At 39.6% G+C, this 27,655-nt stretch overlaps 1 protein-coding gene across 2 annotated transcripts; it reads right to left on the bottom strand.

The window, feature by feature from the left end:
• Positions 1-329: 329 nt before the first annotated feature.
• NAPB (NSF attachment protein beta) lies at positions 330-27,655 on the bottom strand. Of its 2 annotated transcripts, XM_042446075.1 has the most exons (11): positions 27,511-27,655; positions 14,858-14,934; positions 12,448-12,564; positions 10,168-10,214; positions 9,944-10,021; positions 8,980-9,035; positions 7,872-7,956; positions 6,611-6,715; positions 5,116-5,184; positions 3,893-3,943; positions 330-2,895 (listed from the first exon to the last, which is right to left on the bottom strand). In XM_042446075.1, the coding sequence occupies exons 1-11, from the start codon at positions 27,615-27,617 to the stop codon at positions 2,791-2,793; spliced, it is 897 nt and encodes a 298-aa protein (XP_042302009.1). In that variant the 5' UTR covers positions 27,618-27,655; the 3' UTR covers positions 330-2,790. The 2 variants fall into 2 exon arrangements, with proteins under 2 accessions (XP_042302009.1, XP_042302010.1); XM_042446076.1 differs by lacking the exons at positions 10,168-10,214; positions 14,858-14,934; positions 27,511-27,655 and having other exon boundaries at positions 12,448-12,507.

Raw genomic sequence — 27,655 nt, 5'->3', positions numbered from 1 at the left:
GGAAAGCCTATAGCTGCACTTTGCAGCATTTGAATTTCGCGCCGAAATGAATTTCGTAACCCGAAAAATATTTCGTAACCCGAAACAGTTTTTGCCAATCCAACTTTTTCGTATCCCGGAAATTTCGTAACCCGATCATTTCGTATCCCGAGGCACCACTGTATAGAGAAAGAATCATTCACAGATGTGACCCCCACAACCACAGTCTCATCAATTGATATAGAGTGCCATAACAAGACAGTGCCACTTCATTTCACTGCCTAGGTAGGCCAAGCCTAAATACACATTTTGGAAAAGCAATGTGCCTTCTCTGCTGTGAAAACGTGAAAATGCTTTTAGACCTAGATTGTTGTGTAATTTTGCCTTGCATATTATGCACACACATATACTTGCATAATGTATATATCAAAATCACAAGCTTTCCACCAGTATTACTGAAACAGCTCTATCACATTTAAAGTCAGAACAACAGAAGACAAAAGAGCAATATAAAATACACTTGGACAAAAGTATCACCTCTATCACATGTCATAAATGATATGCACTATGGGGAATGAAAGTTTTAGGCTCTAAATTTTAGAAGCTCTTTGTTTACGAAAGAAGAAATTGCATCACAAGAAAAAAATATAGAGGTTGTTTTTTCCCTTAAAGGACACTGTCAATGCCTCTGGACACCACATATTCACAAGCATGCTGAGTGAACCTCTGTGGGTGTCCAACAAAGAAAGAGCTGGTGCTGCTTTATTTACATCAGCACTTGCATGTTCTCACTTTTCCAAACTATAGGTGGATGGATGATACTGCACAGGAGTTTTTCTTTGGAGTTGGTGTCTGGAGAGAATTCTACCAATAACAGTAGCCTCAAATTATGCAATTATCATTTACAGCAAACTTTTCTGAGTCTTTCATGTCATCAAAATAAAGACACAATACCCTGTTAACCTGTTTAACATTTGGCAAAGACAATAGAAAATTTGCATTCACTGAAGTTTAGATTCCTTTTTTTAAATTATTAAGATGAGGCTAATGTATCTATCTTTAAGGCTGCAATCTTTAACTACAACACAAAACATCCTTTCCAGTGCAATCCCATGCATGTTTACTCAAAAATAAATCCTAATGGGATCAGTGGGGCTTACTTCCATTGCCCCCCCCAAGACAATGGGATTGACTTCCGAGTAAACATGCATGGGATTGTACTGTAAAGTATGGATGGTCCAAACATTGTTGGACTGGCATCCACACATTGTTGGACTGCAGCTCTTAGCAGCCTTAGCTAACATGATCAACCATAAAGAATGCTGTGTGTTGCAGTGCAGCAATATCTGGATGCAACTTTGCCCCCTCTGCTCTAAAGGAAGCTGTGTATGCTAGTTGCCATCTCAAGTCAGTTCAGTTCCATTCCATTCAGTGTTACAACTCAACATTGTCACACAAGAGGAAATGAGAACTCCCAAGATACTATTCTGATATCTTAAAACAGGATTGCACAAACATCAATCTGGATCTTCTGTTAGATCTAGAGGTGCCAGAGTGGATCCAGGACAGGGCTACTGTAACTTTAATGCCTAGCAGATCTTCAATCAGGACAAGGTACTATAAAGCTCTGCCTAGCAGGGCCAGTTACTTGTCCTCCCTCACTTTCCAAACCCCAAATTTTAGCTGAAGTCATCATCTCCCAACATGGCAATTGCTTTGCTGATGGATGGATGTGGAAAGAGGCATGGAGGAGCGCCCAACTCTTTTCTTGTTAGCAGACACTCCTCTGCACCCTGCCCAGCTTTCCTCTAGAAAGGCTGAAGGTTGGGGTGTGTATGGGAAGGGAGGACAAAGTATCTTCATCCTGCTGGATGGAGATTTATAGTATCTTGTCCTGCTCCAATACCCGCTAAGGATTAAAGTTACAAGAGACCCACTCTCAAAACAATGTGACAATCCTAAACAGATCCCTAAACAATTTGCAGTAGATCAGCAAGTAAATGTTTCCCAGTTATTTAACAACAGCAGGAACAAAATTAACTCCTTTCCCTTTTCAATACCCTGATTATTATTTTTTAGGTTGAGGTAAAACAAGACAAATTTTATTGTGAGGAAGGACTGAGAGCACTGTGGGTTCAGAATTTTTTAAATGCTAATGGAATGACTTTAGGGGCCTGTCTTCAGCTAACGGGTCAGGAGGGTCTAATAATAATCCTAGTAGTTTGCTTGTTTCTGATTCAAAATACACAGAGGAAGCCACTCTCTGCTGTGTGTAAACTGATGTGGAGAATAATCTGAAGAATCCAAATACATTTCAGATCAGCAACATTTCTTCAAAACTGCCACATGTAAAATGCGAGGCAGGAAAATCTGGATTACAAGCAGATCAGGGGGGCTGGCATTCCACAAGAACTGATTTAATCTCTATTATTGTTGAGGCTGCGGTTGTAAGTGCACTTACTAGGGAGTAAGTTCAATTGAACAAAATGGGACTTACTCCGATGTAACATGCACAAGCTGCAGTTCTATACACGGTGACATGAGGAAGAGCTCTCCCAAACTCCATGGGATTTACATCTGAGTAAAAAATGCATAGGATCAGGCCACACTTTGCATTTAGAAATGAAACAAGTCTTAAAAACAGATAAACCCATGTGCACAGTTACACCGAATGAGCCACAACAGGATACTAAACAAGACACCAGTCAGTTAAGCTAGAAGCATTTATCAAGTATCCTAGAATGATCCTTGGCCACAACACAGTGTACTTCAGTAGACAAGTCACAAAATGCCACAAACTGTACGGAGAGTTCATTTCAAGTCTCCCTCATTGTCTTCTTGAATAGATTTCTTTATGCGAAGCAACATGGTTGTCAGCCACTGATCCAAGCGGGATATTGAATCAAACTCTTTAACCTAGTTGGAAGAGTTCACAGAACTGGTTAAGAAAATAAAGTCCATACCTTGAAATCAAATTTTCTTTTCAATGACTTTAATGATGATGATGATGATGATTCATTTATTTATATTCCGCTTTTTCCTCACGGAATCAAAGCGGATTACAAAAGAAATATATCAGATACAAAAAATATAGCTTCCCCACCAATTGTAACACAACAAACATAATAACAATAAAATAGTTATTTAAAAAAGCAGAAATAAAGAATAAAGAATATTAAAAGTGCCAATATCAAGGGGGAAATATTATAACTTTCCTATGACTCACTTATGATTCCTTTTTCTCCTCATTTTTAGAGTCTTTCAAAATACTCATAATGGGTGGGTGGTGGAATGTCTCCCATACTATACCGCTCAGGCACAATGGCATTAGAAGGAAATATCAGAAAATAATTATTTCTATGGAAAAAGGGTTGTATGGTATGAGGGACATTCCACTACCCTTCCATTAAAGCAAACTGGGAGAGTCTAAAAATCAGCAGAGATAAGAAGTCACACATCCTCACAGCCTTGTCTTTAAGTCCTTGATTCATCTCTTGGTTAGAGCTAAACTTAGGACTTGAACTGAATAGAAACAACATTGAACTAATTTGAATCTACCAGTAACACTTATTTACTTAGGAGGAAACTTCAACAAAATCAATGAGACCTTACTTCTGAGCAGACATGTATTAGATTGGACAGTTAAACCTGGATTCGGTTCAGTGTCTCTCTGGGATTAAATGTGTTAAATGCACCACTGATTATTATAGTTATGAACTTTTGCTGAAACTAGAAGATGATGGTAGTAGAACAGCCTACCTTCAACCTATTCAACCTGCCCTATGTAAAAGTAAATTACTACATCATCATCATCATCATCATCATCATCATCATCATCATCTCCTTTTTTATATTGCTACCATATCTAAAGCAATATATAGGAAAAAAGGGGGGGAATTAAAAACTGACTTACTGCTTCTGTGTATGCTTCACAGTTTTGTTCTTCATGGGCTTCCAGTAATTTCTAGCACAATGATATAAAAGGATTACACAAAAGAATTGACAATTTTACAGTGCTCTAGGTTTCCCCCCACTGTGCCAGGTTTTCCCCTGCCCCAATGTGCTAGGACCAGTACAACTGTATATACTCATGTATAAGTCTGGAAATTTTAGTAAAAAAAAAAACCACCCAAAAAACCTGGGTCGACTTATCCATAGGCTAATGATAGTACTATAGTTTAACTCTTATTAAAAATGGAACCATGACCTGGTGAAAGGTGAGAGCTTAATCTCTTTTCAGAGCACCTAAAAGAAGCATCAACCCCCTCTACTATCTCATCCATACAGCCAAAGAGTTGTGCCTGCCAAAAATGTTAAAGATCTTTAGCATCGTTTTCCTTGGCTTCATCCTTTACATCCTTTGTTACATGCTGCTATGTTTTACCCTCAACCTATCCATGGGTCATATCAAAATCCATAATTTTGGCTCCAAAACTTGCCCTCAATTTATACAGGTCGACTTGCAGTCAAGTATATATGGTATATCTGTTCTCATTGACTAGAAGTGTTTCTTACTGTCTTGTAAACTCATTGCGGACTGTCAAGGTGATGGCTTGCAGACCAACACCAGTTCACAGTCCACCACTTTGAGTAGTACTGCTCTAGAGCAGCTCTCAAAACAGGAATGGAGAATGTGTGGATTGCCAGATGTAGACAAACCATAACTACTATTACATTTCAACACTGGCTATACAGGCTAGGGCTGATGGAAACTGGAGCCTGACAATATCTTGAGGGCTACCTGTTGCCCAACTCTGTCTTAAGGGAGCAAAGATATAGGAAAAAAAGGAAGAACACTGATGATAGCTATCCTCTTTCCTATTTCTGAGCCCATAGGCAAATAGCTTGGGGCGCTGGAAAAATCCTAAAAACATACTGGCGCAGCTAATTTTAATGTACGCAACAAAGAATTTTTCTACCTTTAATATGCACACTGGGATGGCCATTCTTTCTCCCTTTTCATAAACTCATCACATTTTTAAGTGAGAGTATGTATCTACCTCCACTCCTATTTTAAATGCAGGTTCCCAATTTTTTTTAAGTATTGAGTTTAACAAACTGGAACAGTATCAGAAAAAGTCCACCAAAGATACGTTTTCAATTTTTAACATACTGCGGACATGCAGTTTTACTTACTTTCAATAGTTTACATTCCCTTGAATCTGTGAAAGCCGGAAACATTTCTTCATATTTTTCAAGAGCGAGCTACAAAGAGATCAACAGTTTTTAAATCTTCTGTTTAATCAAGTCCAGCAGATTTTATCTCATTATGAATATTTCACTTGGAAAACTAGCTATAATAGCAATGCAAGACTAGAAAAAATAATAATAATGAAGAGGCAAGCCTCAATGTGCTCTTTGGTAACTGGGAATGTGAGAGCTTGGGAAAGTGACTTTTTGAACTACAGCTACCAGAATCCCCCAATTAGTTTGGCTACTGACTGTGGTCTGGGAAATTCTGGGAGGAATGGTTTCAAAAAGGTACATTTCTCAAGTTCTGGGGACCACGAATAACATTTCTCACATCACATATTTCCCTCTTATGGTTACCTCCAATCCTCAGTAACTCCCCAGGATGAAATTGAAAATTTCAGTTGCCCCTCAAAGATACATGGAACTATTTCAAAGAACACCCATGACTTAATGGCAGAGAGCATGCTTTGCACACAGGTCCCAATCTCTGACATCTCTGGTATAAAGGATTCATGAGCAACTGAAGAGAAAGATGGCTATTTGTTTTTCTCCATGCAGGTCAAATGATAAATCATCTACATACTGGTTATAAAGTGATGAAGAAAACTGGAAGGGGTTTTGCATGGAAAAACAATAGGGAATAAGAAAGCTGTATCATCCTTCCCTCTCTCCCTCTTCAGTTCATTACAGCAGCCTTACTTTTCTGATATAACAAAAAAAAAAAAGTATTCCACACTATCTTGGACATGTAACATTAAATTTACGTGACATATCATAAGAAACAAAGAATTATTCAGTGTAATGCTAGTAATGGGAATTAATTCACAAATAGGACATTTCTATTAGAAATCATAACTGGTTTACACTGAAACCAAAACAATGGCCTAGATCTGATGGCTACTTCCAACTAGACTAGAAACATTAACTGAATTGCTGAATAACAAGTCAGCGTTCATGTAAGTTTTTTCAATTTCATAGCACATTTTAATACCACAAACAGCTGTATTTACACAGAATTGATCCCCAGGAGGAAACTATGTGGGAATTTACTGGGCACCAGGCAAAAGGGTTTGCATGGATTTGTTATCTGGAGAAATCTACCATCCAGTTCCTATTTTAGTTGATAGGAACTTCCGCTAATATAGTTGCAATTTCAGGTTTGCAAGGATGGTCTTTTACACTGACCATTTTCTGTAGTAATAACTGATGGTATTATTGGTTTAATGTAAATCAAAAGACTTTAATTATTTATTTATTAGAGTACTTATACCGTGTCCTTCAGCCCTAAAGCCTATCAGAGCGGCTTACAATTATTATTTTAATTAGAGGGTTCCCTGCCCTCAGGCTTACAATCTAAAACTTTGTTTCTTCTTTACACACCTTACAAACTAAAATGTTATGACGTACAGAACTTTGATACACAGTAGATTGTACTAACCTTAGCATTCAGTTCATCAACTATAAAGTGGCACAGGGCAGCTTTAAAGAAATAATCCTTTGCACTGTGTTTGAGTAATGGATTATCCATAGTACTTGTTCCAACCTGAAGAGATTTTAAAAAAGCACACTTACTGAGATAAATTTAGTGAAAACAAAGTGCAAGATACAACACTGTTGTTTTTTATGTTCTATTCATGGTGATTTATTGCCTTTATGTAAGAAACGCAATTGTTCCATCTACACAGGACTGACTGTCCAAAGCCTACAGACTTCATTTTATTTATCAGCATTTGGCTACTAATATTAGTAGTAAAAGTGCAATTTTTTTCAATTTCATAACATATTTTACTACCATAAACAGAACTGTATTTACACAGAGCTGATCCAAGTAGGAAAACTATGTGGGAACTAACAGATACCAGCAAAAGAGTTTGTCTGGAATTGTCAGCTGGAGAATTCATTAAAAATTCATAACGTTTTTACCACCTAGTTCCCATTTTAATTGGTACAAACTTCAGCTAATATAGTTGTAGTACAAAGGGAAAAATCTGTAATATAGATGGCACATGTTCAGTGTTTCATCCCATTTGCCACATCCCTTTCATGGGCATGTCATTACATCCCTGCCCCCTATAGTTTTCCATTTGACTCCCAAACATTCAGGGAACATTCTTGGGCAATGAATATGCTCATTCTTCATTAGATTGTTTCTGCTGTCAGGATGGTATTTCCTTTTTATTTTTGGTACCTTGGAGTTCCTTAGGTTTAGAGTTTGGAACTTAACTCATTAACCCTAATTCACTTAATTAATTTTAACAAAATTATAAAAGTAATTAATTAAATTATTAAATAAGGTTTTTTTGTAACATTGAAGATTTCCAGTTATTTTAATTAGTTATGGGACAGATAATTTTGAGAGGTTTTGACCATTTGAGGTAATTTTTAGTCATTTTAATTGGTCCTTAAAATTAAAAACTAATGCTTTAATAACCAGTTAGTAATTATTAATACAACATATTAATGTTATAATTTTCTTTTATTAATTAATAAATTAATTTTCCTCAGTGATTTAATGTTACCATGTTAGTGCTAACATAGCTGAAAGATGATTATATGAAGCCTGCTGATGTCTGCTTCTTACGTATGGCTGGTACCATTCTGGCTACATGTGAAGCAATCAAATAGCACTTGGATTAATTTGGAATGTATGACTCTGATTTATATTCTTCCTCTTATAACCCATAAAGTAGTGCACCCACCTGTTCAAACATTTCAATTGCCTTTGGATATTGCTCTAACTGGGCAGCATATCCAGCCACTTTCAGAAGACATTTGTTGGCAGAACTAGAAACAAAAGGTGTAATTAATTGAGTATAACATGGATATAGGAACTTATACCTCCAACCCATAGTCACCTTGTCCCTCACCAATCCCTTTTCATTCATGGGGGAAACCCATGAATTACCTGGCAATTGGGAAAGTCTGCTGCTGCAAATGTCGCTTCCGGGGCAGTTGCGTGATTGCCAGACACATGGTGCCAATGTCCTCACCTCCTTTGTTCCCCGCCCCCATTATTCCAAAGTGTCCTAATTACCTTTTTACATTAAAACTTAATAAAATACAATGTCCCAAAAACCCACCCACCCACCATAACCAATAAATCATAATTATAAACAATAACAATAAAACAATATTGTTAAAATTATTAAAACGGACAAGACAGTGTAGTCAATGGAGTGACTGAGATGCTAATCGGGGAAGGCCTGTCGGAAGAGATCTATCTTGACCACTTTTAAAGCTGTCAAGATAGGTAATATGACGGGTCTCCTCTGGCAGGAATCATCCCCTTTTCTGATCAGAGTGGCAAAAGGCAAGAGCTTTGTCCATCCTGGAAGTAACTAAAAGAAGCACCACTTCTGGCCTTTTTGAATGTCTGGGTGGGAGAATAGCAGTGTGCTTTGGCACCATTTTCCTTTCTTTTATCCTTTGCATCTTTTGTTTCATGTCCCTAAATTCTACCCTTGACTCATACAGGATTATATAGAAATCCATAACTTTGGCTCCAAAACCTGTCCTCAACTTATATATGAGATCAACTTATAATCAATATATATGGTAGATTTGATTCCTTACACACCCTTAATTTCCATTAACCAACTTTCTGCAATCAGAGGAAGAGAATTCCTAAATCTTGCAACCTGATATTGAAACTGACAGGTAACTGGGATGCCAGTCCAAAAAAGGCAATTGAAGATGTAGGTGTTATATTGGAACTTAGGAAAATAATTCTATTTTACCATGTTAAAACAAAAAATAAAACAAAATGAATGATTATTCATTAAGAGTAACTTGTTAATGAAAACTTGCCTGTTAGATTCTTCTCCTTTGTAATAATCTGCAGCTTGCTCATAATGAGCAATAGCCTATAAAAACATGAAGAAGTCAACACAATTTCTCTTTCAGTTTGATCTTTACAGAGTGGATATTTTGGAACATAGACTATGCAGATTTGGCAGGTTTACAAGTTGCTAATTTCTTTGGCTAACATGATGGTTATACTGAACCTCTTAATACCAACTACAAGGAAACCAGATGAGCAGGGGGATGTCTAGCAGCATGACTTAAATCTTTTCAAGCTATTCAGATACTGCAATAACAAACACAGGAACTACTTGGGGGTGAAAGACAGGCAAAATAAAGCTGTTTCAAGCCACCTTGGAAGGCCAGGCATTTATAAAGCCTATCCCCTGAAAGCAGCTGGAAACTGGACTAAAGTTGTGCTTTGGGGCTAAAAAACAAAGCAAAAAAGAAGCTGGCATAGTCCAACTCAAGGCGAAAAATGTGATTCTTTGTGCATATAAATGCTTCAATGCGAGTTTGGAGCTGTGGCAAAGCAAATAAATGAAAGTGCAACAAATCCAATTAACGTAATTACAATGTACATAAACCAGACAGTCCAACAGTCCATGAGGTGAAGGGGGCATGTCAAGGGAGGAGCTCCATGATTGTACTTTGCCAATGTATCACTCACACGCCAGTGCACCAATGTCCTGTACTAGATGAAATCACACATGTGACTGTATGGCCCATCAAAGGAATGACTATCCAATCAGATGGGAGGTACTTGGGAGGTCACAGGTGGTGTGTTTGTGTGACGATGCACATGTATGGTGGGGAGGCAACAAAAAAAATTACCTAGTGGTGCGGCTTGATGCTGCAACATGTGTTTGGCCCATGCGGGCTGCAGAGACAACAGGGTTTTGACCCATTTTTGGAAAAGCTGCTTTTTCTGCCTGTCTGCTCCGGCCTTTGAACAACAAAATCTCCTTACCTTTTCGATGTCTACCAACTCAGATTCATAGATCTCTGCAATGGTAATGTGATGCTTGGCAGCAATAGTGAATCGGCCCTAGGAAGAGAAAAAATGTATCTAACTGTTCTGGATCCCACTAAGTACAAACAGTGAATACAAAGACTTCGGAATCAATGAGTTAAATCAAAGAGACCTGCAAGGTTACAAGCTGGAATTCCATCCTAGTACTGAATATGTCTTACCATGTCTGTATAAATATCGATGGCCGTATTTAAGCAGTTGATAGCCTCTGCAACGTATGCATTTGAGAGGAAAATAATGGATAAAATCAGCTCAGTTCCATACTTCACTATCACAAGAAACTTGGTTACTCATATCACCATATCGTCATCATTCTGTTCTAGACCAACTCAAGGAGGTATTTCATTATTTCCTAACACGAGATAAGCAGACATCACATTTACGGGATCTATTCTTATTCTTCCTCCTCCAATCCAGCAATTTTAGTGCAAATGACATATACGCAGAATTAAAGTTCTGAGAATGGAAATTTGTTTTTAGAACTAGAATTGAATAAAATCATAATCCTTTTACATACAAATCTACTTTTTTTCATTTTAACAGTAAAATTGAGGGGCATCACTTGCTGTTTTCAAAAAGTTAGGAATCAGAAACACTTGTTCTACTGCAGATTACCCTGAAATCTACCAGTAGGTCCAAATCTAGAGAGCCAGAGTGGTGTAGTGGTTTGAGTGTTGGACTACAACTTTGGACACCAGAATCCGAGTTCCTGCTTGGCCACTGAAACCTACTGGGAGACCTTGGGCAAGGAAGGCAAAGGCAACCTCCCTTCAAACAAATCTTGCCAAGAAATCCCTTAGACTGGGTCACCATGAGTCAGAAGCAATTTGAAGGCACACAACAAAGTCCAGATCTACTTTCTGCCCACTCTTGTTCTTACATACTCATAAGGTATTATTGCCCCAACTGCTCTCACACTTCATCTAAGGTCAGATGCTTTGGAGGCACTTGTAGAAACCTCCCATCTTCACATTATATTTCACATACGTTGGTAGAGAGAACTGCTTGGCAATCACAAAGGCATCTGCCATCTGCTGAAGAATATGCTCATACCACCTTCACTTAGATGAATACTGAGACACACCGGAGTTGGACCTTTGCGCCCACCAACTTAACACTGAGGCATTTGCATACACGATTCACAACTTCCAAAGAAATAAAGGCACAGAGCCAGTTCACATATGCCCAGATGCTTCAGGTACAAATGTCACAGGTTGTATGTGTTCCCAAAATTAATGTATACTCCCCCATTACAAATGGAATACTTCATATGAGTCAGGACCTATGCATGCAAGTATCTGCATGACTACATGCTCCCTATGTGATTCTCTACTCAGAATAAGGGGAAGACAGGTCCTGTGAGAAAGACAGTCTACACTTCACATCAGAGGCTAATACATGGTGCTAGAATATGCACTAGCCTTAGATTCACTGCTGAACTTTGCCACATTCATAAGCTACCTGTGTATATTCCTTATGAAAAACAAGAAAATGGCTTCTATGTACAAATTGACCTCTCAAAACATAAAAATGTATGTGTGTGGGGGTATGTGTGTGCATGGTTTTAAGTTGCCTGTTGACGTATGGTGACTCCACAAATTTCATAGAGTTTTCTAAGATAAGGAATACCCAAAGGTGGTTTGCCAGTTCCTTCCTCTGAAATATAGCCTTCAACACCTGGTATTCGTTGACAGTCTCCCATCTTATTGGACCCTGCTTAGCTTCCAAGGTCAGATTAGATCTGGTACCCGTAGGCTATTCAGGCTGCATGAAAATAAGTATCACATACAAATTTTGCATAATTGTTTCCAGGCTCTAAAGCACATTACCCTGTATAATAATCATAGCAGAGTTCAATAGCATCCAATTCATATATTCAAACATTGTTCTAATAAATATTTGAAATTATCACTAAACAAAAGGTGAGAAATTATTTAAAGGGATATTCTTAGTTCAAATGCATATGGTTTCTGTTTAAACCTTTAAAACAGTTTGAACTGGCAGAACATAGTATTTGGTTCACTTGGGGAAATTGTTGCACCCTTTTTTTCCCCTTCACAGTCCTCAAGATCAAAGTATTCTTTTCACCATTCTTCATGGGAAGAAATCAATTGGAAGAATTCAAACTTCATTATTCATGCTAATAAGATCACTTAAACTAACATTTTTCTGTATCCTTTAAAGTCTTTAATGTGGCATAAAACATACAAACCTATAATATCCTACTGCTAGTAGCACTACTCCATGACTTGTAATTAATTGTGTAAGCTGGCCCTAGTATCTCACTTACTCAAAGATTCCCCAGGGACCTTTCAAGATTAGTCTGAATCAGCACTTTCTTTCCTGTAGAATTTGGTTTTCTTTACCTGTCTTCCTGCATGGAATAATGTTACAACTGTCAATCTGAGTAGCCTCATTATGCATAATACATCTTATCTTACCTTGTGGGTCTGCCTTTTTGTAAGCATTCCCTGCATCCACAAAACAGGTTGCTGCGTCATGTTTACTTTGCAATTGCATGTGGAGCTTGGCTGCCTGACAAAATGCATTTCCTGCAGCTGGAAGAGAAATCCCAATGATTCAGATTCTGGTATAATGATAAAGGAAGTTATTTGAATGACAAAAATACAACAAAGTCTCCTGCATATTCATATGGTTTATTCTGTACTTGCAGTTTTGAGGGTTTCATTGGAAAATCTATTATTTGGTTTGAATTAGAAAACCATATTTTTAAAAGAACATTACCAATGATTATTCAATAATTGAACTTGTCTCTGAAATACTCTCCATACAAAACTGAAAGTGTTGTTATAGAATATGTAAAAAGAGCTTTCATTATCATCAAATTAAATAAATATGAAAAAGAGCTATAATGTATTAAAGAATTGCAGCAAGATGACTAGACATCTTTTTCACAACTTGCTCATTCATGTAGCACTAAACTAGAAGTGAGAAGCATTCGTCCTTCCTTTTGTCATTGGACTACAAGTATCCAGAGCTCTAGCCTAGCATAGCTAATGCTGAGAAATGCAGGGAGCTGCAGTCAAACAACACCTGGATGCTTGCATGATTTCCCTCTCCTCATATTATATTTTTCATACGTTTCTAATTGGGTAGAAAACTCCTTACAGCCGAGATGCTAGTTCCATAAAACACCACTGCTTTTCCTTTCATAGGGCTTGAACAGACAGGACAAAATAAAGCTGCTTCGGGTCACTTTGGAGGTAAGGTGTTTAAATGCTGCATGTATCCTAAGAGGCTGGAAGCCACGCCAAAGCCATGCTCCAGTCCTATGGACTAAAGCGCAGCTTTGGCGCAGCTTCTGACCTCTTAAGATGTGTGTGTCATTTAAACAGCATACCTCCAAAGTGATCTGAAGCAGCTTTATTTTGGCCTGTCTGTTCAGGCTCATAGTTAACCAAAACTGGTATTTATTTGATCCATAGACCTTTCTACGTTCACACATAATAATAGCTATCAGCAAAAACAAAACAATGAAGCAAATTTTAGTTTAGATGGGATAAGTACAAGAAAAATATGCTGGACAACAATATCTCCAGCTGTCTAGTCTATTATTAACTTACTTCACAAGCCTGAATCCAAACTCCCAATCCAAAACTCTAGCCATTTTACCACATTGGCCCTGCTAGTCACTAGGGATACCAGTTTCCTTTCTGAGAAAGAGGTGCTGAGTTTTCTCCCTATTCTCCTCCAGCTCTCCCAGACACAATTGCCCAGTCAGCATCACTGCTCTAAATCCTACTCCTTACTTTGGCTGGGCTGTTCATTTCCCTAGGTAAAGGGAAGCTAAATCCAGAGTCATGCTTATCCTTTCTTTCATCCAGAATAAACTGACTGGAGTTCTAAGATGTACCTGTAATGTGGTACAATTTGGCTGCACAGATAAAGAGAAATCTATTGTTTGCAGGGAAAGACAACTACTACACAAAATATCAGTTGCTATACGGATATGTTTGAACCACCGAAAAACAGGGAAGACAAGCTAGCATTTGACATTAAGCTATCATACAAGTGTGCAATTCTGTGGTGAAAAAGGTGGTTGGAAAATTATAACACACTTCACATACCAGACCTAAGTTTACAGGTGACATGCAAAGCACATCAAGTATGTATGTGAGGACATTCATAGCACTTGCTTAAATGAAATGAACACATGTGCGGACTACTCTTTTAAGATAGGGATGGGCAATCTGCAGTCACAGGCCCATATGTGGTTCTTGGCCTAATTTCAAAGGCTGCAGGCAAGCAATCAGACTTCTGGCAACAATAATCCTTTATTTTCCTGAGCAGCCACAGGGTAGGAAGGAATTAGGAGAAAGATAAATAAGAAGATGGCAGAAATTAAATTGTTAAGCTCACCAATTTTTGACTCTGACCATGTCCACCATTGATGTGCCAGCCACACCTGACAGAGTACCCATGAGGGAATGTAGCTCTTGATAGAAAGAAAAAGTTGCCTCCTGCTCCAAGAGTTTACTTAAGACTAACCTAATTTAAATAATCAGCTCTAGACTCATAATCAAAAGATGGAAATGAGGGAAAGTGACCCTGTTAAGAGTTTCTGAATCACCTCCATTTCACCTTGAGATAAGTGACTGAGTCATCAATGAACAGCAGAGTCATTATCCAGTATACAAGAAACTGAAGAGATCTTAAAATTCATTGATAGGCAACCATGACTTAAGATATTTTAACTATATCCTACCTACTCCTTGCACGTATAATTAAAATGTGTTATTCAGAATCAGATTTCAATAACACCAATTATCTTTGAACATATCAAAAAATCCTAAGGAAATCTACGAATGAAAGAGACATGTCCATACATACCACTCCAGTTTTTGGCTATCTTGAACATATTTGCTGCTCTGGTATACATTTCACATGCTTCTTCTACCCTGTTCCCTCTAGGAAAAATAGAAGGAGAAATGATGTTAGAAGAAGACCGGTATATTTCATTCTAGGAATCAATCTAGTATGCAAGCATGCTGAGAAAACATGAACAGCAAAGTTGTAGGACAACAAGCTTACCAGATTCTACATAAATGACTGACATAGATGTGACTTCCTGATAGCTGTTTCTGCAATGCAGAGGTGAACTGTGAACTAAGTAAGGAGGTGGCATTCATTCTCTGCTCCAGTTACATGCCACAAGTGTTTTAATAGATGTTGTGTCTCATGCACAATGACTGAAGAAGCCACAAAATCTCTCAGCATTTTAACTAACATAATCTTCTGATTCCCCCAGTATACATGAGCACTAAAACTGATTTTTAAAAATATTTTATTGACTTGGGCCCAATTACTAAGGAGATTATCACACCACCCTTTCCTCCCGCACTAGACGCGGGATGTAAACTTTAATAGATGGATTTTATTGCACACATCCATGGTCAGACAGGAGGCATCCCATACCCAATCCAGGCATCTCCTTCACCCTGCAATGAACAGGAAAATCCCATTCTTTGCAAGGTGTGGGAGAAATCAGGATTGGATGGCCTGGATTGGGTATGTGATGCCTTCTGCCTGAGCATGGAGGTGTGAGATGAAATCCGCCTATTAAAGTTTACATCCTGTGTCTAGAGCAGGGGTAAAGGGCAGTATGATAATCTCTTAAGAGACTAATAGTATAATTCTACACAATTAGTTTAGTAGGACTTACTCATAATTCAGTGTAACCAGGATTATAATCTAAAAGCATTAAGAGAGAAATTACGGAATCATTTTATTTTAAACATCTTATGCATCTAACTGCCCTTGTCTCCAAAAGGCCCATTTCCCATCCATTTGGATAGTACAACCCAAACTCTAGTTTTGGTGTATGCAGTCCAAACAACATCTGGCACATCCAGCACCAGAACCATAGCATAATAAGGTTAAAATGGATTTTAAAAAGTTACTTGTTGCTCTGGATTTTCTGAGAAGACCTGGTGCCCTTTGTTTTTGTGCTGCTTCAACCGTCTGCAGGGCATCCCACTGAGCTCCCCTGCAAATCTTCTGCCATAGTGGGTCACTTTTTCTAAGGTCAGAACAATGTGCCCAGAATGTGACTATTGCTGGGCACATGGTTCTGATCTCAGAAGCGAGTGACTGGCAGCAGTGGCAGCTGCAGACTGGCCAGCTAAGCAACAGACCCATGCAGACATCTGCTGAAGCAGGGAAACAGGGACCAAGGTAACAGGGGCAAGTTGGGGCAGCTGTGGGACCAGGATGCTTTGCGCTGTCCCCAGAGTTCCCTGCCTCATGCAGATAAGGTCTCTGTCTCAGGTTCAAAATGCATGACAGGCTCTACTGTTACTTGAAACAGCCTTGTATTTTGTTTTTTAATGAGAAGGCAAAACAACTGAGCTATTTTTATGCTCATTCTGTATGGCACAGAAACCTTTCACGAACAGTTTGGCTATCTTGTGAACACTGCATAAGGGAAACATGAGAGTTGTTACCGCATGTGTGCTCCTAAGCAGTGCCTAGCTAATTATTGTTCTGGCCCCTTTTGATAATAGTATTTCATTGTGTAGCTGAGCTGATGTGATGTTAACAGTAGACATATTATTAACATACAGTCCCTCTTACCAGCTTTGCCAAATCTGAGACATGATCTACAGAAGCAGAAGAATGAGATGGAAATAAGATTTTAAAAGAAGGAGGAGGAGGAGGAGGAGGAAGAGGAGGAAGTTTGGAGGTGATAAAAATGCAAAGCGGGATGTGTGTCTGGATGAAATCTCATTTCTAAATCTAAAAACAGTTCTCTGTAAGTAGATATCTAGCACAGCAATGTCTTTGCTGCTTTTCCTTCTTTGCTTGAGTTTCGCATTCAAAGTGGCACCCCACTCCTGAAGCCTCATAGTCCATTCAGCTACATCAGGAACCTACCATTTTGTCACATGTGTAGGACTTCTCTGACAATGAAGTTTTATAAAAAAAAATCATTGCATATAATTCTCCTTGGGATTTTTTAATGTTCAGGAACACATATGTAGACATCTACATGCAAGAAGGAAATTATCTACATTCTTTGATGGGCACCAAGATCTGAATAAAGTTGGCCCTTCCCTTACATGGGGGATCCATTCCGGACCCTGCCGTGTAATGGAAATACAACGTAAACTCAAGCCCCATTAGAAACAATGGGGCTCTTTCCCACGGCACACATCCAGTGCACTGTGGGGCGCGCATCATGGGCACACACCCCATTGTTTCTTCCGGGACACAGGAGAAGCCCTTCTGTCGCGGCTTCCAGCATTTGCTGAAAACTGCATATAGCGCACCTGCGTATGACACAGGCACACTGTACAAAAAAATATGTAGGAAGAAAGCCCAAAGTGGGGCATGCAAAAAGGAACTCCTTTGAGGACTGTAGTCCTCAGAAGCCACAGAAGGCTATCTGCTGGTCACACGGACAGAAAACTGGGTAGATGAAGCAATGCAATACCATATCTTGGAGAAAAGTGTGTCTTCTCATTTAAAATAATGAACAGGAGCACTCCATATTGTAATAATTTGTTGCAGATCTTGTTTTTGTTGAGTGCCTTCAAGTTATTTCTGACTTATAGTGAAACTCAAGCAAAGAAGTATAAGCAACCCTATCATGGTGTTTTCATGTCAAGATTTGTTGGGTGGAGGGATTGCCGTTGCCTTCTTGCTATTAATTCATTGCTATTAATCAGGAAGGGAACATTTATTATGCAAGCAGAGCAGATGCTAACAGAGGAATTTTAGACACTTCATTGTGAGTTCCTGCATGGCAGGGGGTTGAACTAGATGGCCCTTGTGGTCTCTTCCAACACTGATTCTATGTGTTGAGGGGCACCAGAAAGATGACACAAGGCGCTTCTCACAACTTGCTCCTGACAATGTAGCTTCTAAGATTAGAAGACCAATAATAATTCCTGACAAACCACTGGAACTCCTTGTTTTACAGTTACAGTTTCTTTAAAACAGAAGCTGCTGAAGAACCCCAGTTGCCAATTTCCCATTGATTTTATTTTTATTGGAGAATTGTTTTCTTTGTATTTCTTTATGAATGAAGTCTGAAATCATTTTATAAAGGTGTCTAATTAACAAATACATAGATAATAGTTTTTATCCTCATTTTCTTTAGAATAATTTGAATAATTTAAATACCCCACCGAGTAATGGGGAAAAGTAAGAATAGCCCAGGATATGCAATCAGGTGCGCAGTCTGAATTATCATAGGTACAATCCATTTTAATTGGAGGAAAAATAATAATTCTTCCAACCCCAATCCTGGAAGGTGGAGCTTTGGAGATGGTAGATCCCTATCTTCTCATAATCCATCCTTGAAACACCCCAGAATGCTTGTCCCTCCATCTTCTTGCCAATTGAGTACCATTAACAGTTCAGTGACAGAGCAGAAAGGTCCTCTGCTATCCAGGAAGAACTTCCATAGGTCGGTGTCCTTCTCCAGCTGCAGAATGGGAGGACTGCACTATCCAATGACCTCTGAGACATTCTCTCAAGGACTATAGGATTGTACCCCTATAGAGTTCTCCAGTTTCATTTGAAATGCACTGTCACTAAGGCATGCCTTATGTATGGCAAAGTCCCAATAGTGCAGTGGTGGCTGACTGGCAGATCTGAAATCAATCGGGCCATGAATACACACTAGGTTTGAGGCCAAACTTTAAAGAAACTATCTGAACTCTACCCAGATAGGTTAAGTACCTTGCACAGCACTTTCAAAGTTTGGGCAAAGCCCACAGCAGAATACATTCCACTGAAAAGGGAGCCACCAGCTACTAGTCTACACAAGCACAGATTAATATAGCCAAAAATTACTAAATACACTCAGCCCTCCATATCCACATATTTTTTATCCACAGATTCAATCATCCATGGCTTGAAAATATTTTAGTAATATATCAATTCCAAAAAGCAGCGATTTTGCCATTTTATATAAGGGCCACCAATTTACTGTGCCATTGTATTTAATGGGACTTGAGCATCCACAGATTTTGGTATCTATGGGATGCCCTGGAACTAAGGGCCCACTGTATTTAATACTCTTAGAATTCTTATCTGGCTTAATCAAAATTTGTTTAAAATTAAAATGAGCACGTTTTAGAATATGTTTCTTACCTCACCCTCAGTTTGCCGACTATATATCATTATTAGTTTTAATTTTTCTAAATGTCTTGTAATGTTCTGAACCTGTTGTTGTTGTTTTTAAATAAACAAATTTAATTTTAAAAGATTTAGCTTGCTTTGGGCTGGTAGTTTTTAAGATATTGTTTTTACTGCTTTTTGTTTTATTGTTTATCCTCCTATTTTGTTTTTAATTTCACTGATTTCTTTTTAATTTGCAAGCCTCCCTGGGTTGGATATTACCACTGAATGGGAAGATATACATGTTGAAGTAAAGTACTGTTTTGTTTTTTAAAGTAAATATACTGCACCAGAGACTTCCTAAAAACTACTAATCGCAGAACTAAATTAATGTTGTTGTTCCAACTAAATTAGATCTGTAGCTATCCATTAAAAAGCAAAAACAAAAGCAAGCCCCACTTTCCAATTCATCTGTTAAAAAAAACAGTGACAGGGATTTATTATGACGAATCTTGCAACGCTGTACCCAAGAAAGCTGAAAGAGGCTTTTGAGAGGGAAAAGAAAAAATAATGGGCTCTTAAAACACTGTACAGTAATAATCTTATGATCGTATTATGAAAATGAATTATAAAGCCAGCAGGATGGCAACAATTTCAGACACACAAAGCTATAGTACAGTAATTTGTTTGGTTTTGAAAGAAAACATTACTAACTTTAAAAATCTAAATTAAAAATTCTTGTTTTGGACGCTTCTGCAAGGTGGATTTTTTCCCCCAAGGAGAGAATCTTAGAATGAAAAGTCCCTCTGCATTTCATGTCCTCTATCTTATATAAACAGAGTCATTCAGCAGAACCTCTCTCCTAGAGCTCCTACGTAAAAGAGAGGGCAGGCCCAGGCAGTAAAACACTCTCTGAGTCAAACCCATCATGGTGAATCAATAAGAGCAGAAACAAGCTATCCTCTAGCAGCATTTTCACCTCTCTGTTCCAGACAGAAAGCACAACATCACATTCTGCAGGGTTTAACAATGGTTTCCACATTAGTGGACCGGTGTGTCTGCTCTTGGTTTCACTTCAGACTTTAAAGAAACTGCTTAGGGTGCTGAACTCACCCTCCTTACATAGGTTTAGCACCTTGGAAAGCTCTTATAAAGTCCAGATACACTGGAGCTTCCAATCGCCTCTGCACACCAGCCAGGCTCAGACCAAGCTATTTTACTGTCTAAATACAACAGATATTATCCTGCCCACTTACCCTCCTTCTACATGGAGATATGGACATGAATCTTACTTCCAACACTGGTAGGGGAGTCACAAGGGCAGTGGTTCTCAACCTTCCTAATGCCACGACCCTTTAATAGAGTTCCTCATGTTGTGGTGACCCCCATCCAAACAATTACTGTGTCTTGGTTCCTAAGACCCATCAGAAATATGTATTTTCCAATGGTCTTAGGTGACCCCTGTGAAAGGGTAGTTCGACACCCCCCCAAAGGGGTCACAACTCACACGTTGAGAACCGCTGCACTAGGGGATGAGGGAGGTGAGAATTGCACTGGGTAATACTCAGAGAGGGGTGTCACCCAATGCTCTGGTAAGAAGAGGTGTGGAAATTCAGGATCTGGCAGGAAAGTGAGTCTCCTCCCTTTCCCACCCAGCCAGCAGCCCCGATAGACCTGGAAAAGGCTGTTGTGGGGGGGGGGGGGTTTAAAATGACCCTAACTGGGTGTCAAGTATACTAGATATGCCACTGAACACAGCTGATGGAACAACTTCCAAGTGAGCAGAGACAACATTGGGCAGCTTGAGTGTAGTACACACCTCTCTAGCCTCTAACACCTCACTGCTGTGACATACCCCCAAAATATGCCGCCTGAACCAAATGCTTCACTCTGTCTAATGGTAGGGCCCTGGACAAAGCCTCAGTCATCACTGTGAAAACATTCTTCAAGATGGGTTCCTAAAAAATGCCCTCCAGTAGTCTATCTTGATAATTGCCCCATCTGGTTTGGCTTCGAGATGAAATGTAAAGGCAATGCCAACCAGGGACACGGAACAGTACCGTATCTGTTTACTTGCTTGGTTTGCCTGGATTTTGCAGCCCACACAATCCCAAAGCCTTGGAATAAGCAACAGTAAAGTAAGTATATCTTCACCTTTCCTTGCCACTCCACCCACCCAATTCAACCACATAAGGCCAGTTAGAATTTTTTGGCAACTTTTGCACAAATGATATATGTAATTAGTATACTAGGTATGCCACTGAACACTGGTGATGGGACACTTCATACATCGGTGACATAAACAGACATGCTGGCAAAAGCATTTGTATATGACTGTAGCAAGTCCAATATTACAGTACTTTACTGAATTGTTTTTGTGGGGTTTTCGGGCTATGTGGCCATGTTCTAGAAGAGTTTCTTCCTGATGTTTCACCAGCATCTGTGGCTAGCATTGGGCGAAACATCAGGAAGAAACTCTTCTAGAACATGGCCACATAGCCCGAAAAACCCACAAAAAACTATGGATGCCGGCCATGAAAGCCTTCAACTTAACTTTACTGAATCATTTACAAAATGTCTAGACATGACCCAGCCAAACACAATTAAAGAGTATTGACAGAGATAATGTACATATCCTGGCCTTAATGTTCTGAAGCAATGTGCTTTTTAGATTAAATGAAACTCAATGAATTTAATTCACTATTTCTGAAAAAATACATTTAATTTTTTTCTTCAAGAAAAAATGCATTAGAGACCATCACAATTTTTAAATGCACCATGGCTTAAATCCATTTAGATTTTAATCCTTAGTTTTGTTTAAAAAAGGATTACTGTATTTAATGTAAGAACAGTTAACATTTTGGCATATAATCTACAATTAACCATTTCTTGCCAAACAAAGTTTACTGATGCCACACTAGATGCACCTTCTCTCCTCTTTCCTAAAGAACAAGCTCTTACTAATTACACCACACTACAAAGCCTATTTTGGCTCCAGCTGAGGGTCTAATCTCTTTAAGTACAAAATCAGATGTGTGTCTGAATTAACAGATTAGTGAAACCAGATACAGGAAAGCTGATAATCAGAGGATAATTTCTGCAAAGTTTGCTTTATGTAAGGTATGAATCTGATCAAAATATGTCTGGTCTTCACTGAACCTCCCATAAAGAAAATGAGACAGCAGAACAGCTAAACATTTCTAGTCTTCACAAACAACTGTCAAAATGGTAACTATCTGAATGGTCTGTACCAGTTTAGGATGCCAATGGGGGGCTTTGAAAACCCTTTTATTTAAAAATGGATATGCACATAAAAAATTAACATGGTCAGAGGGTAAATGTGGCAAGATCCCTTCTCCCAGACATCTTGTTATCAAAACGGAGGATTTTTTGTTATGCTATGGAATAGCAAATCACACTCACTCTGCCTCAAGGAATGGCAATGGCAAACCCACTCTGAAGAAATTCACCAAGAAACCTGTATGATATGTCACCATAAGTCAGAAACAACTTGAAGGCACTCAACAAAGTATGGTATTCCATTAGATGAAACTCTGCCTGCAATCTACATGGTATCATCTGGATATAAGTGGGGCCCTTTCAGCTATTGCTTATAAAAACTTTGTCTTGGTCTATGATAAGCAGAATGGGGGGTGTAAAATGGTAATGATTCCAAGCTTCTTCTTCCCTGGCCCTGGGAAGTTCCCATTAACAGAGATGAGGCTGTTAAATGCCCTTGGGTGGCATGGAACAGATTTTTAAAAAAAAGAATAGATTTTTATCCTCCCTTTTTGCACTCCCAAAGCGGCTCACAACACAAGAAAATAGAAAACAAGAACATAAAGTAACATTAAAATAACAGCAGATAAACCAGTATCAAAATACAGTGCATAAATACTGGAGCAGATACTTTTATGACTGTTTTGAAAGTCAAGAAAGAGGGAGACATATGCATTTCCCTGGCTGCATCCACACTGCAGAAATCATGCCGTTTGACACCACCTTAACCACCATGGTCCAATGCTATGGAATTCTGGGATTTGCAGTTGTATGAGATATTTACCCTTGCCTGTCTGTAAGCTCTAGTGCCACAACAAACTACAAAGCCCAGGATTCTATAGCACTGAGCCATGGCAGTTAAAGTGGTGTCAATCTGGATTGTTTCTGTCTTGCAGATGAAGTCCTTGTAGAGGGTATTCCACAAGTCACTCAGCCATCACAGAAAAAGCTGTGCCCCTGGACCAACCTAGTAATTCCCCTTGGTGGAACAGACAGCAGGCAGACGGACAATCCTACACCCTCAAATTGCAGAGGGCAGTCTGTTTGCTCTGTTGCAGCAAAATGTCTGCAGCACCCTAATGACTAACAGTTTTATTTTGGCAGAAGTGTTCACAGCTCAGAAGCTGCTTTTTCACAAACATGAAGTGTTATATTCAGTCAGCAGAGAAGGAAAAAGTAGATAGCCCATGAAATAGGAGCTACCCAGTAAGCCTGTTGCATTTTTATTCTAACATATGCATGAATAAAAATGCGACAATTAGAATGAAAATGGAAGGGCAGCTATGAAGGAACTAAACTAGATCCTGAAGTGTAAAGACATACCATTGAATACTAAAGTTAGGATTGTCCATGGCATTGCATTTCCTATTTCAATGTATGGTTGTGAAAGCTGGACAGTGAAAAAGGCTGATGGAAAGAAAATCAACTCATTTGATATGTGGTGCTGGAGAAGAGTTCTATGGATAGTATGGCCTGCTAAAAAACAAAGAAATGGGTCAGAGCAAATCAAAGCTGACTTCTCCCTAGAAGCCAAGATGACTAAACTGATTATAGCAAGAAGACATGATTTCCTAGAAAAGACAATAATGCTTGGTGTGATATAAGGCAATAAGAGAAAGACTATATTCTAAATGGAAGGACTCAATCAAGGAAGCCAACCATAAGTTGAAGTTGACTTTACGCAGTTAACAAAAATGCAAGATAAGGAAAGAGTGATCCATTCTTAACAGCAGTAAATTATTGCTGGGAATGATTACAGTCAGCCCTTCACATTTGCACCTTTGACTTTTTCAGATTTGATTATTCATGCATTTGACTATGTTCCCTCTAGGAATCTCTAGGTCCTCCTGTACCTCTCTATGGTCAACCTGTGCTAGAAGTTGACCTAGAAATTCCGAGAAAAAACACTTCTCTAGGCAGGTGTAGATCCTCCAGTACGATTCTGTGGTTAACATCCAGCAGACACTGACCACAGGGTTATGCTGGAGGACCTATAGATTTGTAGAGAGGTGTTCTCTTGGTAAAAAAATAATGTTTTTTTTATTTGCGGTTTTCCTATTTTTATGGGAGTTCTATACCCCTAATGACAGCAAATGTGGAGGGCCCACCGTACTTCTTCTACACCTGATCCTGGATCTATGCAAGGTGAAGGGCATATGCACTAACTCAGCTTTCATCAAACTGGTGACCTCCAGTTATGATGGACAACAACCCCCATGAAATCCAGCCAGCAAACTGTGATGGTTGTGCAAGCCAACTGATCTGAAGGCCAGTGAGCTCTGTAGCAAGAGCAGAAATGTGTTGGTCCTCTAGATGGCTTCCCAAAATCCTTTTAATATTGCCAAGCTGGGTGGGGCTGATGGAAATTATAGGCCACTGCATTTAGAAAGTGGAAAATTCCCCAGATCTGTTCTGTAGAAATAATACTAAGAAGCTTATGGTTGTTAACAATCTGTTGCCTCAGGAACAAGAGTCCTGGGGCATCTTACAGGCTGACACTGAATGGGGCTTTAGTTTACATTTTGCCCATATATATGCAGTTGTAGCTGACATGATACATGTGACAGATATACCCTCCAAGACACTATGACGATGCCAAAATAACTCTGGGGATCTTAAGGACCAGAGCCAGGTTGGCGTGTGGTTTGGATGTTGGACTACAACTCTGGAGACCAGGGTTCAATTCCCAGCTCAGCTGTGAAGCCCACTGGGTGACCTTGGGCAAGTCACACTCTCTCAGCCTCAGGGGAAGGCAATGACAATTTTTTTCTGAATACATCTTGCCAAGAAAACCCACAATAGGGTTGCCATAAGTCAGAAACATCTTGAAGGCACACAATAACAACAAAACTATTTAGATGCAACTGGTAAAATAACAGAATTCCTGGGGCAGAGAATGTCATAGATCTCTGAGCTGTGTGTTGAAATGTCACCAACCTCTTGCACAAATAAGCCACGGCAGCTGGCAGAAAAGCTGGGTAATCTCCATGTAAGAACAATGTGTATATGTGTGTCTCTCTGCTGCCTGTCGACCTATGGCAACTCCATTAATTCCATAGGGATTCCTTAGGCAAGGAATCCTCAGAGGTTTTGCCAGTTCAGTAATAATTTAGCCTACTAAAACAAGGTTGGCTATGGTTTCCCAGAGGACTTTCTCATCAGCCGCTCCTAACCTATGGAACAGTCATTCAGAGGAGATCTGTCAAATTATGAACCTTAATATTTTCAAAAAAAGCCATCAAGATGGATCTCTTCCGGCAGGCCTTCCCTGACTGACTTATATTTGTACTTATATTTGTGGAACCCCAATAAGTGGTTTCTCCTTATCATATCCCATGAAGCTCTGTCACGAATATCCCAATGGTTTTAATATATTTTAAAGTTTTTCAAGTTGTTATTGTGTTAATTTTGTGAAATTTAAGCTATGGATTGTTTGGATATGGGGATAGAGGATTTAATTTATGTTACTGGTTGTTTTATGAATTCTGTGTATCATGGAATATGTTTTATGTATGTAAGCTGCCTCAATCTGCAGGGAGAGGCGGGGTACAATTATTGTTGTTGTTGTTGTTGTTGTTGTTTTTGTTGTTATATTTCCTCCCCTTCTCAGTATATTTGGGGGGGGGGATGTCTCAGAGCACTGAGGAGAACACTTCCCACCTCTCAGACTTACCAGGATCTATCTAGTCCAGGAAAGCTAGCGCCACCAAAAACATAACACTTGCAAAGGGGACCCCAGGAGAATTGCCCTTCCGCCTGTCATAGCTGTCCTCTCTTGCCTCCACCCCACAACCTCCAGCATCACCACATACATCATCCTTTTTCAGCCTTTGCTCCCCCCCCCCCGCCCCCCAACCTCCCTTTGGTGGCCTCTGGGTCAAACTCTATGGGGCACAATGCAAGCAGAAGCTTGAAGGTGGAGTAGCACAATAAGAGAGAGATTGAGAGAGAGAGAGAGGGTGACCAGGTGTCCATACTGCAAAGGAGAACAAGGCACCAGAAAATGTAGGCCATGACCCAATAAAAGCTCGAAACACTCCTAGAAATGCAAATGCATGCTTCTTAGCCATGCTCAAAATGGAGGGCATTCAAGAAAAAGGGAGGACATGACCAAAGAAGGGCTAAAAGCACTCACAGAAATGTAAATGCATGCTTCTTAGTCATGCTCAAAATGGAGGACACTGTGGAATCCCTCCTGGAAGTGAAGGTGGAAATGGACAAGGAGGACCTCTGGTCACCCTGGAGAGAGAGTCCAAAATCTGGAGACAGGAGTGTGTCAGGGATGATGGGAACTGCCCTTCAGCACAGGGTGACCAGATGTGTCCTCACAGCAAAGGAGGATATGGCACCACCAAATGAAGGACAGTCAAGGAAAAAAATGTAGGACGTGACCAAAGAAGAAGCTCCAAACTCTCACAATAAATACAAATCCCTGCTTCTTACTCTGGCAGACTATGTTTTATTGGGGGATGAGAGAGTTGGTTTGAGATTATTAATTTTAACTTTGTATGTTTTAAATGTTATATTTGTAATTTTTTAGAAATAGATTTTTACGATTTTAACTGTACAATTTTAATGGTCATGTCGTGTACATGTTGTTAGCCGCCTTTGAGAGCAAGGTGGGATAAAACCAAAATCCATAAAATATAAACAAAACAAATGGTCAGGCTCAGGATGGAGGGAGTGCAAGAAAAAAAACATGTAGCCCATGACCCAGTAAAAGCTCCAAACACTCCTATGCAATAGCCAGCCCTGCTTCTGAGTCCTGCTCCAAATGGAGGACATATGGGGACCCCTTCCTGTGGATAGAGAACCAAAAGCTCAAAACACTCCTAGAAATATAAATCCCTGCTTCTGAATCAGGCTCAGAATGGAGGACATTTGGGGACCCCCCCTCCTGGGGAGAAGGTGGGAAATGGAGGACAGGTCCTGGGGGGGATCTCTGGTTACCCTAAAGAGAGAGATTGAAAGATAGATAGATAGATAGATAGATAGAGAGAGAGAGAGAGAGAGAGAGAGAAGGATCCTCTTTCCAAACCCTGGAGAGGGATCTGAGATGCTCTTTGGGGGGGGCAGAAAAAGAGGCCTCCCCAGGGCCACAAGGGGACCCCCACCCTCCCCACCTGGGCCCCCCTCACCCGAAGAGCCCCCTGAGGAAGGAATGGGAGGCTTTGACCCTCTTCTCAGCCTCGGCCACCAGCTGCAAGGCCTCCTTCTCCTTCTCCCCAGCAGCAGCAGCATCCATGGCTCCTCCTGGGATGCTCAGCCTGGAAGAGAAGAAGA

Source organism: Sceloporus undulatus, chromosome 1, assembly GCF_019175285.1.
Source record: "Sceloporus undulatus isolate JIND9_A2432 ecotype Alabama chromosome 1, SceUnd_v1.1, whole genome shotgun sequence".
Taxonomy (NCBI): domain Eukaryota; kingdom Metazoa; phylum Chordata; class Lepidosauria; order Squamata; family Phrynosomatidae; genus Sceloporus; species Sceloporus undulatus.
The sequence above is the reverse complement of the archived record's forward strand: the minus strand, read 5'-3'. Positions and strand labels throughout refer to the sequence as shown.